The sequence below is a fragment of the Oncorhynchus nerka genome, linkage group LG15, assembly GCF_034236695.1.
Source record: "Oncorhynchus nerka isolate Pitt River linkage group LG15, Oner_Uvic_2.0, whole genome shotgun sequence".
NCBI classification, from domain to species: Eukaryota; Metazoa; Chordata; class Actinopteri; order Salmoniformes; family Salmonidae; genus Oncorhynchus; species Oncorhynchus nerka.
In genome coordinates this window covers 91,910,744-91,928,700 of record NC_088410.1, presented here as the reverse complement: position 1 = coordinate 91,928,700, position 17,957 = coordinate 91,910,744, and the positions used below count along the sequence as shown (strand labels likewise).

The window sequence follows — 17,957 nt, the reverse complement described above, 5'->3', positions numbered from 1 at the left end:
AGGGAGGAAGGCAGAGGGAAGGATGGAGGGAGAGGGAGGAAGGGAGAGAGAGAGGGAAGGATGGAGGGAGAGGGAGGAAGGGAGAGAGGAGGTAGCAGTAAGAGAGAGGGAAAGAGACAGGTGAGGAGTTGGGTAGAAGGAAAGAAAGATAGAAGAGCGGGGGGGGGGGGGATAAAGGGAAGAGAGAGAGACCGATACATTCACTGTGTTCAAAGCTCTGTGTTTTATTTACTGACATCACTGTCTAAACAGAGCTGTGTGTTTTATTTACTGACATCACTGTCTAAACAGAGCTGTGTGTTTTATTTACTGACATCGCTTTATAATGGTGTCTAACTCCTCCCTCACAGGTGCGATAGCTATTTGCATATTGTTGTGATTCCTGAAAACCTCTCCTAATGAGGAGTACACACCTACACAGTGCTTCCACCTGCCCAGGGCATCCACCTACACAGTGCTTCCACCTGCCCAGGGCATCCACCTACACAGTGCTTCCACATGCCCAGGGCATCCACCTACACAGTGCTTCCACCTGCCCAGGGCATCCACCTACACAGTGCTTCCACCTGCCCAGGGCATCCACCCACCACAGTTCTGCTTCAGCTGATCTAAATGTTCTGCATATTGTGTGTGTGTGCGTGAGTGTGCGTATGCGGTATGTGCATGTATGTGTGTGTGTGTGTGCGTGAGTGTGCGTATGCGGTATGTGCATGCATGTGTGTGTGCGTCTGTTTGTGTTCCCTCTTTTTTCCTGAGGAGTGGGATCTATTTACTAGTGCCACGTTGCCTTTGGTCTGTAGGCCGTTAAAACAGCATGGTCCCTTCAGCTGCATCCCCCGGGTGCTAATGTGTCTGTCTGTGTGTGTGTGTGTGTGTGTGTGTGTGTGTGTGTGTGTGTGTCTGTCTGTGTGTGTGTGTGTGTGTGTGTGTGTGTGTGTGTGTGTGTGTGTGTGTGTGTGTGTCTGTGTGTGTCTGTCTGTGTGTGTGTGTGTGTGTGTGTGTCTGTCTGTGTCTGTGTATGTCTGTCTGTGTGTGTGTGGCATTTTAATGTATCCCTCTCTTCTCTCCTGCAGAGACACTTTGTGAAAATCTGTACCGTGCACTTGCAGGCTCTATTTAAACCAGTGGCCCTTAAATGGGTGGAGAACAGAGTGCACTCTGGGAGACTGTTAAGGGATGGGAAGGTGTTGTATAGTACAGTCCCTCTGGGAATGACTAAAGCGTGCGCACACACACACACACACACACACACACACACACACACACACACACACACACACACACACACACACACAGTCACACACACACACACACACACACACACACACACACACACACACACACACACACACACACACACACACACACACACAGCCTGTTGAATAATGGGAAGATGTTGTAATTGCTGCTGTGTGTTTTATGTCTTTATCCAGAGGCCTGTTTGTCTGCTTCTCTCCACCGCACCAATCATCCACAGCACAGTGAGTCAGTGTGATTGGTCAGGTAGAGCTTGTGTCGGTGGAGTTGCAGTCAGTAAGCAGCCGTGTAATAGGTTGGCAACAGGGCTACAGTATGTAAGTCCCTTATTGGCTCAAATGAGCACCTGCTCTCTTACGCCGTCTCCCTTTCTTAGTCGGTCATTTGTCCCATTTTTACACTGTTGGGGTAAAGATGGTTAGGTTATAGCTTACAACATATTGGCTGTATAGGTAGTAAGCCATTTTTACACTGTTGGGGTAAAGATGGTTAGGTTATAGCTTACAACATATTGGCTGTGTAGTTAGTAAGCCATTTTTACACTGTTGGGGTAAAGATGGTTAGGTTATAGCTTACAACATATTGGCTGTATAGGTAGTAAGACAGTTGTGTGGGCTTTAGAACAGAACGTCAATACAGAATCAGAATCCAGAACCCCAGAACACATCAGGGACTTACGTTCCATCCTCGTTACTCCTGTAGAACACTATGAATGGATCTGACTTGCCAAAGAAGTCCTTCTTGTCCAGTTTGTTGGCACAGAACTGCATTGTCGCGCTGTCCTTTATCGAAAGAGAGAAAGAGAGAGAGAAAGAGAAGTAGACAGAGAGAGAAAGAGAGAGAAAGAGAGAGAGAGAGGGAGACAGAGAGAGAGAGAGAGAAAGAGAGAGAGAGAAAGAGAGAGAGAGGGAGACAGAGAGAGAAAGAGAGAGAGCGAGAGAGAGAGAAAGAGAGAGAGAGAAAAGAGAAAGAAAGAGAAAGAGAGAGAGGGAGGGAGAACGAGAGAGAGAGGATACAGAAAGAGAGAGAGACAGAGAAAGAGATAAATAGAGGACCATAAAGAGAAACAGAAAGAGATTGAGATCATTAGTACATAGTGATATGCTATGTTTACTGTGTCAAATAAAGGCACCATGCATATTGCAGTTTAACCTGTTAGTCCTATAGGGGCAGTATTTCATTTTTGGATAAAAAGACGTGCCTGTTTTAAGCGCAATATTTTGTCACGAAAAGATGCTCGAATATGCTTGGAATTGATAGCTTTGGAAAGAAGACAGTCTTACGTTTCCAGAAATGCAAAGATTTTCACTGTGAGTCCCTTAGAACAAATGTTTCGGGCAAAACCAAGATGTATGACCGACCAGGAAATGCACAGGATTTCTGAGGCTACGTTTTCCATGATCGCCTTATATGGCTGTGAATGCGACAGGAATGAACGGACTCTTTCTCTTGTTTCCCCAAGGTCTCTGCAGCATTGTGACGTATTTGTAGGCATATCATTGGAAGATTGACCATAAGAGACTACATTTACCAGGTGTCCCGCTAGGTGTCTGCGTGGCAATTGGTACGCAAAAGTCAGGTCCCGGTATTTTTCCATTCAAATCTCAGAACAAACCAGGCTACAAGGACGGTGCTTTCAATGGAGAGAAATATGACAAACCACCTTCAGGATTGATTCAAACAACGTTTTCCATGTTTCAGTCGATATTATGGAGTTAATTCGGAAAAAAGTTCGACATGTAGGTGACTGAATTTTCGGTTAGTTTCGGTAGCCATATGCATAGTAACAAAAGGGAACGATGTGTCCTACACAAGAATCTTTCAGGAAAAACTGGACATCTGCTATGTAACTGAGAGTCTCCTCATTGAAACATCTGAAGTTCTTCAGAGGTAAATTATTTTATTTGATTCCTTGGCTGGTTTTTGTGAATATGTTGCGTGCTAAATGCTAATGCTAACGCTAAGCTAGCTATCACCACTCTTACACAAATTAGTGATTTTCTCTGGTTCTAAAGCATATTTTGAAAATCTGAGACGACAGGATTGTTAAGAAAAGGATAAGCTTGAGAACAGGCATATTTATTTCGTTTCATTTGCGATTTTTAAAAATCGCTAACGTTGCGTTATGCTAATGAGCTTGAGGCTGTAGTAACGATACCGCATGCGGGATGGGGCGGACTAAGAGGTTAATAATCATGATAATTACAACCAAGTCACTTTTATCTCAATGTGTGTGTGTGTGTGTGTGTGTCCCGTTTGTTTTATCTCTTGCAGTAGGGACGAATATGAGTGCTCATTAAGCCGGATGGAAAATAAACGATTTTCAAAATCGCTGAGCCTCTAACATTAAATGACTGTTTTTCCTGTATTTTTTGTGTGTTTGGCCAACGTAGTGGTGTACTAAACAACGTGGCACCGTCTGGTGGTCACCGTCTGCCGTGAGGATTCTCGATATCATGCTGTCACGAAATCAACGATGTGATTAGATTTAACGTAACTATGAGCTGTGGCTTAAAGCAGACTCATAAAAACGTTCAGCCAGACATTCACGTTTCCCATACAGAGTTGAAATATCTAGGCAACATTTTGAATGTGAACTTCAGAGCTGTGGCACCCTATTCCCTACATGGTGCACATCAAAGTAGTGCACTATATGGGGAATAGGGTGGCATTTGGGACGTCTTCCATATCTACTGATGTTACACCCTCTCATTCTCCGTGATGCCTTGGCGTTATCTCTGATGACAGAAAGGAATGGTGGTGGTGGGGCGCATTCCTACACTCCCGATGACATGCTCTCCAACCAGTCAGTAATCAGTCTAACTAACTCTGAAGTCAGTGATCCTATAGCAATACACAAGTTGTTTTTCTCAGTCCTGTCACGGTAGATACTGGTCCATATGACCATCACTAATATAATGACAGCTAGCTGGCTAACGTTAGCTAGGCTAGGGGTTAGGGTTCATTTTGGACCATCACTAATATAATGACAGCTAGCTGGCTAACGTTAGGTAGGCTAGGGGTTAGGGTTCATTTTGGAGTTAAAGGGTTAAGGTTAGGTGAAGGGTTAGCTAACATGTTACCTCGATTAACCCCAGGACCCCCTGTATATAGCCTCCACATTGACTCTGTACCGGTACCCCCTGTAAATAGCCTCCACATTGACTCTGTACCAGTACCCCGTGTATATAGCCTCCACATTGACTCTGTACCAGTACCCTGTGTAAATAGCCTCCACATTGACTCTGTACCGGTACCCCGTGTATATAGCCTCCACATTGACTCTGTACCAGTACCCTGTGTAAATAGCCTCCACATTGACTCTGTACCGGTACCCCCTGTATATAGCCTCCACATTGACTCGGTACTGGAACCCCCTATATATAGCCTCCACATTGACTCTGTACCGGTACCCCCTGTAAATAGCCTCCATATTGACTCTGTACCGGTACCCCCTGTAAATAGCCTCCATATTGACTCTGTACCAGTACCCCCTGTAAATAGCCTCCATATTGACTCTGTACCGGTACCCCCTGTATATAGCCTCCACATTGGCTCGGTACTGGAACCCCCTATATATAGCCTCCACATTGACTCTGTACCGGTACCCCCTGTAAATAGCCTCCATATTGACTCTGTACCGGTACCCCCTGTAAATAGCCTCCATATTGACTCTGTACCAGTACCCCCTGTAAATAGCCTCCATATTGACTCTGTACCGGTACCCCCTGTATATAGCCTCCACATTGGCTCTGTACTGGTACCCCCTGTAAATAGCCTCCATATTGACTCTGTACCGGTACCCCCTGTAAATAGCCTCCATATTGACTCTGTACCAGTACCCCCTGTAAATAGCCTCCATATTGACTCTGTACTGGTACCCCCTGTATATAGCCTCCACATTGACTCTGTACTGGTACCCCCTGTATATAGTCTCCACATTGACTCTGTACTGGTACCCCCTGTATATAGCCTCCACATTGACTCTGTACTGGTACCCCCTGTATATAGTCTCCACATTGACTCTGTACTGGTACCCCCTGTATATAGTCTCCACATTGACTCTGTACTGGTACCCCCTGTATATAGTCTCCACATTGACTCTGTACTGGTACCCCCTGTATATAGTCTCCACATTGACTCTGTACTGGTACCCCATGTATAGAGCCTTGTTATTGTTATGTACATTTCTGTGTTACTTTTTGATTGATTTATTTATAATTTTACTTTAGTTTATTCAATAAATATTATATTAACTCTATTTATTTAAATGCATTGTTGGTTAAGGGCTTGTAAGTAAGCATTTCACTGTAAGGTCTACACCTGTTGTATTCAGCGCATGTGACAAATAACATTTGATTTGATTTGATATGTAGATCCACATGACCATCTGTAGGGATGTTTGATAGATATCTCCGTAATTGATAGGTTAAACATAACAAAACTGGATAACCCACTGCCTGGTCTCCATCATGACACCATCACTAATATAATGGCAGTCTTAATACTAGGCCTTGATTCCCTCTATCTCTCTAAATTCAATGCCAAAGCATTGCCAAAGCAATTTAAACATCTCTCTCTCTCTCTCTCTCTCTCTCTCTCTCTCTCTCTCTCTCTCTCTCTCTCTCTCTCTCTCTCTCTCTCTCTCTCTCTCTCTCTCTCTCTCTCTCTCTCTCTCTCTCTCTCTCTCTCTCTCTCTCTCTCTCTCTCTCTCTCTCTCTCTCTCTCTCTCTCTCTCTCTCTCTCTCTCTCTCTCTCCTCCCTCCCTCCCTCCCTCCCTCCCTCCAAAATCTTGGATTCAAGTGTTATTCTAAATGAGACTGTTGTTGTTGTCTAACTCTTCCTCTCTCTGGGGACCGCCGTGCTGGTTTGTTCCAGACACACTGAACGAGCTATGGACCCAAAATATCACTCATTTCCCTACATATACCCTTATGGGACATGGTCAGAAATAGGGAAATATGTAGGGAATAAGGTGCTATTTGGGAGGGGGTTTCAGTGCATGAAAACAGAAACATAGATGCAATAAACAAGCTGGTATTGTTCTGTAGGAGCTGGTAATTATACAGAGAAAAGCCCCAACAACAATAAACAAGCTGGTATTGTTCTGTAGGAGCTGGTAATTAAACCGACAAAAGCCCCAACAACAATAAACAAGCTGGTATTGTTCTGTAGGAGCTGGTAATTATACAGAGAAAAGCCCCAACAACAATAAACAAGCTGGTATTGTTCTGCAGGAGCTGGTAATTATACAGAGAAAAGCCCCAACAACAATAAACAAGCTGGTATTGTTCTGTAGGAGTTGGTAATTATACAGAGAAAAGCCCCAACAACAATAAACAAGCTGGTATTGTTATGTAGGAGCTGGTAATTATACAGAGAAAAGCCCCAACAACAATAAACAAGCTGGTATTGTTCTGTAGGAGCTGGTAATTAAACAGAGAAAAGCCCCAACAACAATAAACAAGCTGGTATTGTTCTGTAGGAGCTGGTAATTATACAGAGAAAAGCCCCAACGACAATAAACAAGCTGGTATTGTTCTGTAGGAGCTGGTAATTATACAGAGAAAAGCCCCAACGACAATAAACAAGCTGGTATTGTTCTGTAGGAGCTGGAAATTATACAGAGAAAAGCCCCAACAACAATAAACAAGCTGGTATTGTTCTGTAGGAGCTGGTAATTATACAGAGAAAAGCACCAACAACAATAAACAACAACAACACAATTCTGATAGATGATAGATGATAGATAGATGATAATTGAAGATAAATGATAGAAGATAGAAGATAGATGATAGATGATAGAAGATAGATGATAATTGAAGATAGATGATAGAAGATAGATGATAATTGAAGATAGATGATAGAAGATAGATGATAGATGATAGATAGATGATAGAAGATAGATGATAGAAGATAGATGATAGATGATAGAAGATAGATGATAGAAGATAGATGATAGATGATTGAAGATAGATGATAGAAGATAGATGATAGAAGATAAATGATAGAATATAGAAGATAGATGATAGATGATAGAAGATAGATGATAGATGATAGAAGATAGATGATAGATGATTGAAGATAGATGATAGAAGATAGATGATAGAAGATAAATGATAGAATATAGAAGATAGATGATAGATGATAGAAGATGGATGATAGATGATAGATGATAGATGATAGAAGATAAATGATAGAATATAGAAGATAGATGACAGATGATAGAAGATAGATGATAGAAGATAAATGATAGAATGTAGAAGATAGATGATAGATGATAGAAGATAGATGATAGATGATAGATGATAGATGATAGAAGATAAATGATAGAATATAGAAGATAGATGATAGATGATAGAAGATAGATGATAGAATATAGAAGATAGATGATAGATGATAGAAGATAGATGATAGATAGATGATAGAAGATAGATGATAGATGATAGATGATAGATGATAGATGATAGAAGACAAATGATAGAATATAGAAGATAGATGATAGAAGATAGATGATAGAATATAGAAGATAGATGATAGATGATAGAAGATAGATGATAGATAGATGATAGAAGATAGATGATAGATGATAGAAGATAGATATATGATAGAAGATAGATGATAGATGATAGATGATAGATGATAGAAGATAGATATGATGATAGAATATAGAAGATAGATGATAATAGATGATAGATGATGATAGAAGATAGATGATAGATGATAATAGATGATAGATGATAATAGATGATAGATGATAGATGATAGAAGATAGATGATAGATAGATGATAGAAGATAGATGATAGATGATAGAAGATAGATGATAATATATGATAGATGATGATAGAAGATAGATGATAATAGAAGATAGATGATAATAGATGATAGAAGATAGATGATAATAGAAGATAGATGATAATAGATGATAGAAGATAGATGATAATAGAAGATAGATGATAATAGATGATAGATGATGATAGAAGATAGATGATAGATGATAGAAGATAGATGATAGATAGATGATAGAAGATAGATGATAGATGATAGAAGATAGATATATGATAGAAGATAGATATGATGATAGATGATAGAAGATAGATGATAGATGATAGATGATAGATGATAGATGATAGATGATAGATGATAGATGATAGAAGATAGATGATAGATGATAGAAGATAGATGATAGAAGATAGATGATAATAGAAGATAGATGATAATAGATAATAGAAGATAGATGATAATAGATGATAGAAGATAGATGATAATAGAAGATAGATGATAATAGATGATAGATGATGATAGAAGATAGATGATAGATGATAGAAGATAGATGATAGAAGATAGATGATAGATGATAGAAGATAGATGATAGATGATAGAAGATAGATGATAGATGATAGAAGATAGATGATAGATAGATGATAGAAGATAGATGATAGATGATAGAAGATAGATATATGATAGAAGATAGATGATAGATGATAGATGATAGATGATAGAAGATAGATATGATGATAGAATATAGAAGATAGATGATAATAGATGATAGATGATGATAGAAGATAGATGATAGATGATAATAGATGATAGATGATAATAGATGATAGAATATAGATGATAGATAGATGATAGAAGATAGAAGATGATAGAATATAGATGATAATAGAAAATAGAAGACAGATGATAGATGATAGAAGATGACATATGATAGAAGATAGAAGATAGATGATGATAGAAGATAGATATGATGATAGAAGATAGATGATAGATAGATGATAGATAGATGATAATTGAAGATAAATGATAGAAGATAGAAGATAGATGATAGATAGAAGATAGATGATAGAAGATAGATGATAATTGAAGATAGATGATAGAAGATAGATGATAGATGATAGAAGATAGATGATAGAAGATAGATGATAGATGATTGAAGATAGATGATAGATGATAGATGATAGAAGATAGATGATAATTGAAGATAGATGATAGAAGATAGATGATAATTGAAGATAGATGATAGAAGATAGATGATAGATGATAGATAGATGATAGAAGATAGATGATAGAAGATAGATGATAGATGATAGAAGATAGATGATAGAAGATAGATGATAGATGATTGAAGATAGATGATAGAAGATAGATGATAGAAGATAAATGATAGAATATAGAAGATAGATGATAGATGATAGAAGATAGATGATAGATGATAGAAGATAGATGATAGATGATTGAAGATAGATGATAGAAGATAGATGATAGAAGATAAATGATAGAATATAGAAGATAGATGATAGATGATAGAAGATAGATGATAGATGATAGATGATAGATGATAGAAGATAAATGATAGAATATAGAAGATAGATGACAGATGATAGAAGATAGATGATAGAAGATAAATGATAGAATATAGAAGATAGATGATAGATGATAGAAGATAGATGATAGATGATAGATGATAGATGATAGAAGATAAATGATAGAATATAGAAGATAGATGATAGATGATAGAAGATAGATGATAGAATATAGAAGATAGATGATAGATGATAGATAGATGATAGAAGATAGATGATAGATGATAGATGATAGAAGATAGATATGATGATAGAATATAGAAGATAGATGATAATAGATGATAGATGATGATAGAAGATAGATGATAGATGATAATAGATGATAGATGATAATAGATGATAGATGATAGATGATAGAAGATAGATGATAGATAGATGATAGAAGATAGATGATAGATGATAGAAGATAGATGATAATAGATGATAGATGATGATAGAAGATAGATGATAATAGAAGATAGATGATAATAGATGATAGAAGATAGATGATAATAGAAGATAGATGATAATAGATGATAGAAGATAGATGATAATAGAAGATAGATGATAATAGATGATAGATGATGATAGAAGATAGATGATAGATGATAGAAGATAGATGATAGATAGATGATAGAAGATAGATGATAGATGATAGAAGATAGATATATGATAGAAGATAGATATGATGATAGATGATAGAAGATAGATGATAGATGATAGATGATAGATGATAGATGATAGATGATAGATGATAGATGATAGAAGATAGATGATAGATGATAGAAGATAGATGATAGAAGATAGATAGATGATAGAAGATAGATGATAATAGATAATAGAAGATAGATGATAATAGATGATAGAAGATAGATGATAATAGAAGATAGATGATAATAGATGATAGATGATGATAGAAGATAGATGATAGATGATAGAAGATAGATGATAGAAGATAGATGATAGATGATAGAAGATAGATGATAGATGATAGAAGATAGATGATAGATAGATGATAGAAGATAGATGATAGATGATAGAAGATAGATATATGATAGAAGATAGATGATAGATGATAGATGATAGATGATAGAAGATAGATATGATGATAGAATATAGAAGATAGATGATAATAGATGATAGATGATGATAGAAGATAGATGATAGATGATAATAGATGATAGATGATAATAGATGATAGAATATAGATGATAGATAGATGATAGAAGATAGAAGATGATAGAATATAGATGATAATAGAAAATAGAAGACAGATGATAGATGATAGAAGATGACATATGATAGAAGATATGATAGAAGATGATAGAAGATAGATATGATGATAGAAGATAGATGATAGATAGATGATAGATAGATGATAATTGAAGATAAATGATAGAAGATAGAAGATAGATGATAGATAGAAGATAGATGATAGAAGATAGATGATAATTGAAGATAGATGATAGAAGATAGATGATAGATGATAGAAGATAGATGATAGAAGATAGATGATAGATGATTGAAGATAGATGATAGATGATAGATGATAGAAGATAGATGATAATTGAAGATAGATGATAGAAGATAGATGATAATTGAAGATAGATGATAGAAGATAGATGATAGATGATAGATAGATGATAGAAGATAGATGATAGAAGATAGATGATAGATGATAGAAGATAGATGATAGAAGATAGATGATAGATGATTGAAGATAGATGATAGAAGATAGATGATAGAAGATAAATGATAGAATATAGAAGATAGATGATAGATGATAGAAGATAGATGATAGATGATAGAAGATAGATGATAGATGATTGAAGATAGATGATAGAAGATAGATGATAGAAGATAAATGATAGAATATAGAAGATAGATGATAGATGATAGAAGATAGATGATAGATGATAGATGATAGATGATAGAAGATAAATGATAGAATATAGAAGATAGATGACAGATGATAGAAGATAGATGATAGAAGATAAATGATAGAATATAGAAGATAGATGATAGATGATAGAAGATAGATGATAGATGATAGATGATAGATGATAGAAGATAAATGATAGAATATAGAAGATAGATGATAGATGATAGAAGATAGATGATAGAATATAGAAGATAGATGATAGATGATAGATAGATGATAGAAGATAGATGATAGATGATAGATGATAGAAGATAGATATGATGATAGAATATAGAAGATAGATGATAATAGATGATAGATGATGATAGAAGATAGATGATAGATGATAATAGATGATAGATGATAATAGATGATAGATGATAGAAGATAGATGATAGATAGATGATAGAAGATAGATGATAGATGATAGAAGATAGATGATAATAGATGATAGATGATGATAGAAGATAGATGATAATAGAAGATAGATGATAATAGATGATAGAAGATAGATGATAATAGAAGATAGATGATAATAGATGATAGAAGATAGATGATAATAGAAGATAGATGATAATAGATGATAGATGATGATAGAAGATAGATGATAGATGATAGAAGATAGATGATAGATAGATGATAGAAGATAGATGATAGATGATAGAAGATAGATATATGATAGAAGATAGATATGATGATAGATGATAGAAGATAGATGATAGATGATAGATGATAGATGATAGATGATAGATGATAGAAGATAGATGATAGATGATAGAAGATAGATGATAGAAGATAGATAGATGATAATAGATAATAGAAGATAGATGATAATAGATGATAGAAGATAGATGATAATAGAAGATAGATGATAATAGATGATAGATGATGATAGAAGATAGATGATAGATGATAGAAGATAGATGATAGATGATAGAAGATAGATGATAGATGATAGAAGATAGATGATAGATGATAGAAGATAGATGATAGATAGATGATAGAAGATAGATGATAGATGATAGAAGATAGATATATGATAGAAGATAGATGATAGATGATAGATGATAGATGATAGAAGATAGATATGATGATAGAATATAGAAGATAGATGATAATAGATGATAGATGATGATAGAAGATAGATGATAGATGATAATAGATGATAGATGATAATAGATGATAGAATATAGATGATAGATAGATGATAGAAGATAGAAGATGATAGAATATAGATGATAATAGAAAATAGAAGACAGATGATAGATGATAGAAGATGACATATGATAGAAGATAGAAGATAGATGATGATAGAAGATAGATATGATGATAGAAGATAGATGATAGATAGATGATAGATAGATGATAATTGAAGATAAATGATAGAAGATAGAAGATAGATGATAGATAGAAGATAGATGATAGAAGATAGATGATAATTGAAGATAGATGATAGAAGATAGATGATAGATGATAGATAGATGATAGAAGATAGATGATAGATGATAGAAGATAGATATATGATAGAAGATAGATGATAGATGATAGATGATAGAAGATAGATATGATGATAGAATATAGAAGATAGATGATAATAGATGATAGATGATGATAGAAGATAGATGATAGATGATAATAGATGATAGATGATAATAGATGATAGAATATAGATGATAGATAGATGATAGAAGATAGAAGATGATAGAATATAGATGATAATAGAAAATAGAAGACAGATGATAGATGATAGAAGATGACATATGATAGAAGATAGAAGATAGATGATGATAGAAGATAGATATGATGATAGAAGATAGATGATAGATAGATGATAGATAGATGATAATTGAAGATAAATGATAGAAGATAGAAGATAGATGATAGATAGAAGATAGATGATAGAAGATAGATGATAATTGAAGATAGATGATAGAAGATAGATGATAGATGATAGAAGATAGATGATAGAAGATAGATGATAGATGATTGAAGATAGATGATAGATGATAGATGATAGAAGATAGATGATAATTGAAGATAGATGATAGAAGATAGATGATAATTGAAGATAGATGATAGAAGATAGATGATAGATGATAGATAGATGATAGAAGATAGATGATAGAAGATAGATGATAGATGATAGAAGATAGATGATAGAAGATAGATGATAGATGATTGAAGATAGATGATAGAAGATAGATGATAGAAGATAAATGATAGAATATAGAAGATAGATGATAGATGATAGAAGATAGATGATAGATGATAGAAGATAGATGATAGATGATTGAAGATAGATGATAGAAGATAGATGATAGAAGATAAATGATAGAATATAGAAGATAGATGATAGATGATAGAAGATAGATGATAGATGATAGATGATAGATGATAGAAGATAAATGATAGAATATAGAAGATAGATGACAGATGATAGAAGATAGATGATAGAAGATAAATGATAGAATATAGAAGATGGATGATAGATGATAGAAGATAGATGATAGATGATAGATGATAGATGATAGAAGATAAATGATAGAATATAGAAGATAGATGATAGATGATAGAAGATAGATGATAGAATATAGAAGATAGATGATAGATGATAGATAGATGATAGAAGATAGATGATAGATGATAGATGATAGAAGATAGATATGATGATAGAATATAGAAGATAGATGATAATAGATGATAGATGATGATAGAAGATAGATGATAGATGATAATAGATGATAGATGATAATAGATGATAGATGATAGATGATAGATGATAGATAGATGATAGAAGATAGATGATAGATGATAGAAGATAGATGATAATAGATGATAGATGATGATAGAAGATAGATGATAATAGAAGATAGATGATAATAGATGATAGAAGATAGATGATAATAGAAGATAGATGATAATAGATGATAGAAGATAGATGATAATAGAAGATAGATGATAATAGATGATAGATGATGATAGAAGATAGATGATAGATGATAGAAGATAGATGATAGATAGATGATAGAAGATAGATGATAGATGATAGAAGATAGATATATGATAGAAGATAGATATGATGATAGATGATAGAAGATAGATGATAGATGATAGATGATAGATGATAGATGATAGATGATAGATGATAGAAGATAGATGATAGATGATAGAAGATAGATGATAGAAGATAGATAGATGATAATAGATAATAGAAGATAGATGATAATAGATGATAGAAGATAGATGATAATAGAAGATAGATGATAATAGATGATAGATGATGATAGAAGATAGATGATAGATGATAGAAGATAGATGATAGATGATAGAAGATAGATGATAGATGATAGAAGATAGATGATAGATGATAGAAGATAGATGATAGATAGATGATAGAAGATAGATGATAGATGATAGAAGATAGATATATGATAGAAGATAGATGATAGATGATAGATGATAGATGATAGAAGATAGATATGATGATAGAATATAGAAGATAGATGATAATAGATGATAGATGATGATAGAAGATAGATGATAGATGATAATAGATGATAGATGATAATAGATGATAGAATATAGATGATAGATAGATGATAGAAGATAGAAGATGATAGAATATAGATGATAATAGAAAATAGAAGACAGATGATAGATGATAGAAGATGACATATGATAGAAGATAGAAGATAGATGATGATAGAAGATAGATATGATGATAGAAGATAGATGATAGATAGATGATAGATAGATGATAATTGAAGATAAATGATAGAAGATAGAAGATAGATGATAGATAGAAGATAGATGATAGAAGATAGATGATAATTGAAGATAGATGATAGAAGATAGATGATAGATGATAGAAGATAGATGATAGAAGATAGATGATAGATGATTGAAGATAGATGATAGATGATAGATGATAGAAGATAGATGATAATTGAAGATAGATGATAGAAGATAGATGATAATTGAAGATAGATGATAGAAGATAGATGATAGATGATAGATAGATGATAGAAGATAGATGATAGAAGATAGATGATAGATGATAGAAGATAGATGATAGAAGATAGATGATAGATGATTGAAGATAGATGATAGAAGATAGATGATAGAAGATAAATGATAGAATATAGAAGATAGATGATAGATGATAGAAGATAGATGATAGATGATAGAAGATAGATGATAGATGATTGAAGATAGATGATAGAAGATAGATGATAGAAGATAAATGATAGAATATAGAAGATAGATGATAGATGATAGAAGATAGATGATAGATGATAGATGATAGATGATAGAAGATAAATGATAGAATATAGAAGATAGATGACAGATGATAGAAGATAGATGATAGAAGATAAATGATAGAATATAGAAGATAGATGATAGATGATAGAAGATAGATGATAGATGATAGATGATAGATGATAGAAGATAAATGATAGAATATAGAAGATAGATGATAGATGATAGAAGATAGATGATAGAATATAGAAGATAGATGATAGATGATAGAAGATAGATGATAGATAGATGATAGAAGATAGATGATAGATGATAGATGATAGATGATAGATGATAGAAGACAAATGATAGAATATAGAAGATAGATGATAGATGATAGAAGATAGATGATAGAATATAGAAGATAGATGATAGATGATAGAAGATAGATGATAGATAGATGATAGAAGATAGATGATAGATGATAGAAGATAGATATATGATAGAAGATAGATGATAGATGATAGGTGATAGATGATAGAAGATAGATATGATGATAGAATATAGAAGATAGATGATAATAGATGATAGATGATGATAGAAGATAGATGATAGATGATAATAGATGATAGATGATAATAGATGATAGATGATAGAAGATAGATGATAGATAGATGATAGAAGATAGATGATAGATGATAGAAGATAGATGATAATAGATGATAGATGATGATAGAAGATAGATGATAATAGAAGATAGATAGATGATAGATAGATGATAGAAGATAGATGATAATAGAAGATAGATGATAATAGAAGATAGATGATAATTGATAGAAGATAGATGATAATAGATGATAGATGATAGATGATAGATAGAAGATAGATGATAATAGATGATAGAAGATAGATGATAATAGAAGATAGATGATAGATGATAGATGATAGAAGATAGATGATAGATAGAGAGATAGAAGATAGATGATAGATGATAGATGATGAAGATAGATGATAGATGATAGATGATAGAAGATAGATGATAGAAGATAGATGATAAGATAGATGATAGAAGATAGATGATGAAGATAGATGATAGAAGATAGATGATAGATGATAGATGATAGATGATAGATGATAGATGATAGAAGATAGATGATAGATGATAGAAGAGATGATAGATGATAGAAGATAGATGATAGATGATAGAAGATAGATGATAGATAGATAATAGAAGATAGATGATAGATAGATGATAGAAGATAGATGATAATAGAAGATAGATGATAATAGATGATAGATAATGATAGAATATAGAAGATAGATGATAGATGATAGAAGAAGATAGATGATAGATGATAGAAGATAGATGATAGATGATAGAAGATAGATGATAGAAGATAGAAGATAGATGATAGATAGATATGAAGATAGATGATAGATGATAGAAGATAGATATAGATGATGATAGAAGATAGATGATAGAGATGATAGATGATAGATGATAGATGATAGATAGATAGATATAGATGATAGAATATAGAAGATAGATGATAATAGATGATAGATAGATGATAGAAGATAGATGATAGATGATAATAGATGATAGATGATAATAGATGATAGAATATAGATGATAGATAGATGATAGAAGATAGAAGATGATAGAATATAGATGATAATAGAAAATAGAAGACAGATGATAGATGATAGAAGATGACAGATATGATAGAAGATAGAAGATAGATGATGATAGAAGATAGATATGATGATAGAAGATAGATGATAGATAGATGATAGATAGATGATAATGAAGATAAATGATAGAAGATAGAAGATAGATGATAGATATAGATGATAGAAGATAGATGATAATTGAAGATAGATGATAGAAGATAGATGATAGATGATAGAAGATAGATGATAGAAGATAGATGATAGATGATTGAAGATAGATAGATGATAGATGATAGAAGATAGATGATAATTGAAGATAGATGATAGATAGATAGAAGATAGATGATAGAAGATAGATGATAGATGATAGATATAGATGATAGAATATAGATGATAGAAGATAGATGATAGATGATAGAAGATAGATGATAGAAGATAGATGATAGATGATTGAAGATAGATGATAGAAGATAGATGATAGAAGATAAATGATAGAATATAGAAGATAGATGATAGATGA

At 33.4% G+C, this 17,957-nt stretch overlaps 1 protein-coding gene across 1 annotated transcript in view; it reads right to left on the bottom strand.

Annotated features, from left to right (window-relative positions):
- Positions 1-17,957, bottom strand: part of LOC115143522 (copine-5-like) — a 372,435-nt gene that overhangs the window by 74,309 nt on the left and 280,169 nt on the right. The window contains 1 exon segment of the mRNA XM_065002049.1: positions 1,936-2,039. Within this exon segment, the coding sequence (XP_064858121.1) occupies positions 1,936-2,039 (104 nt within the window).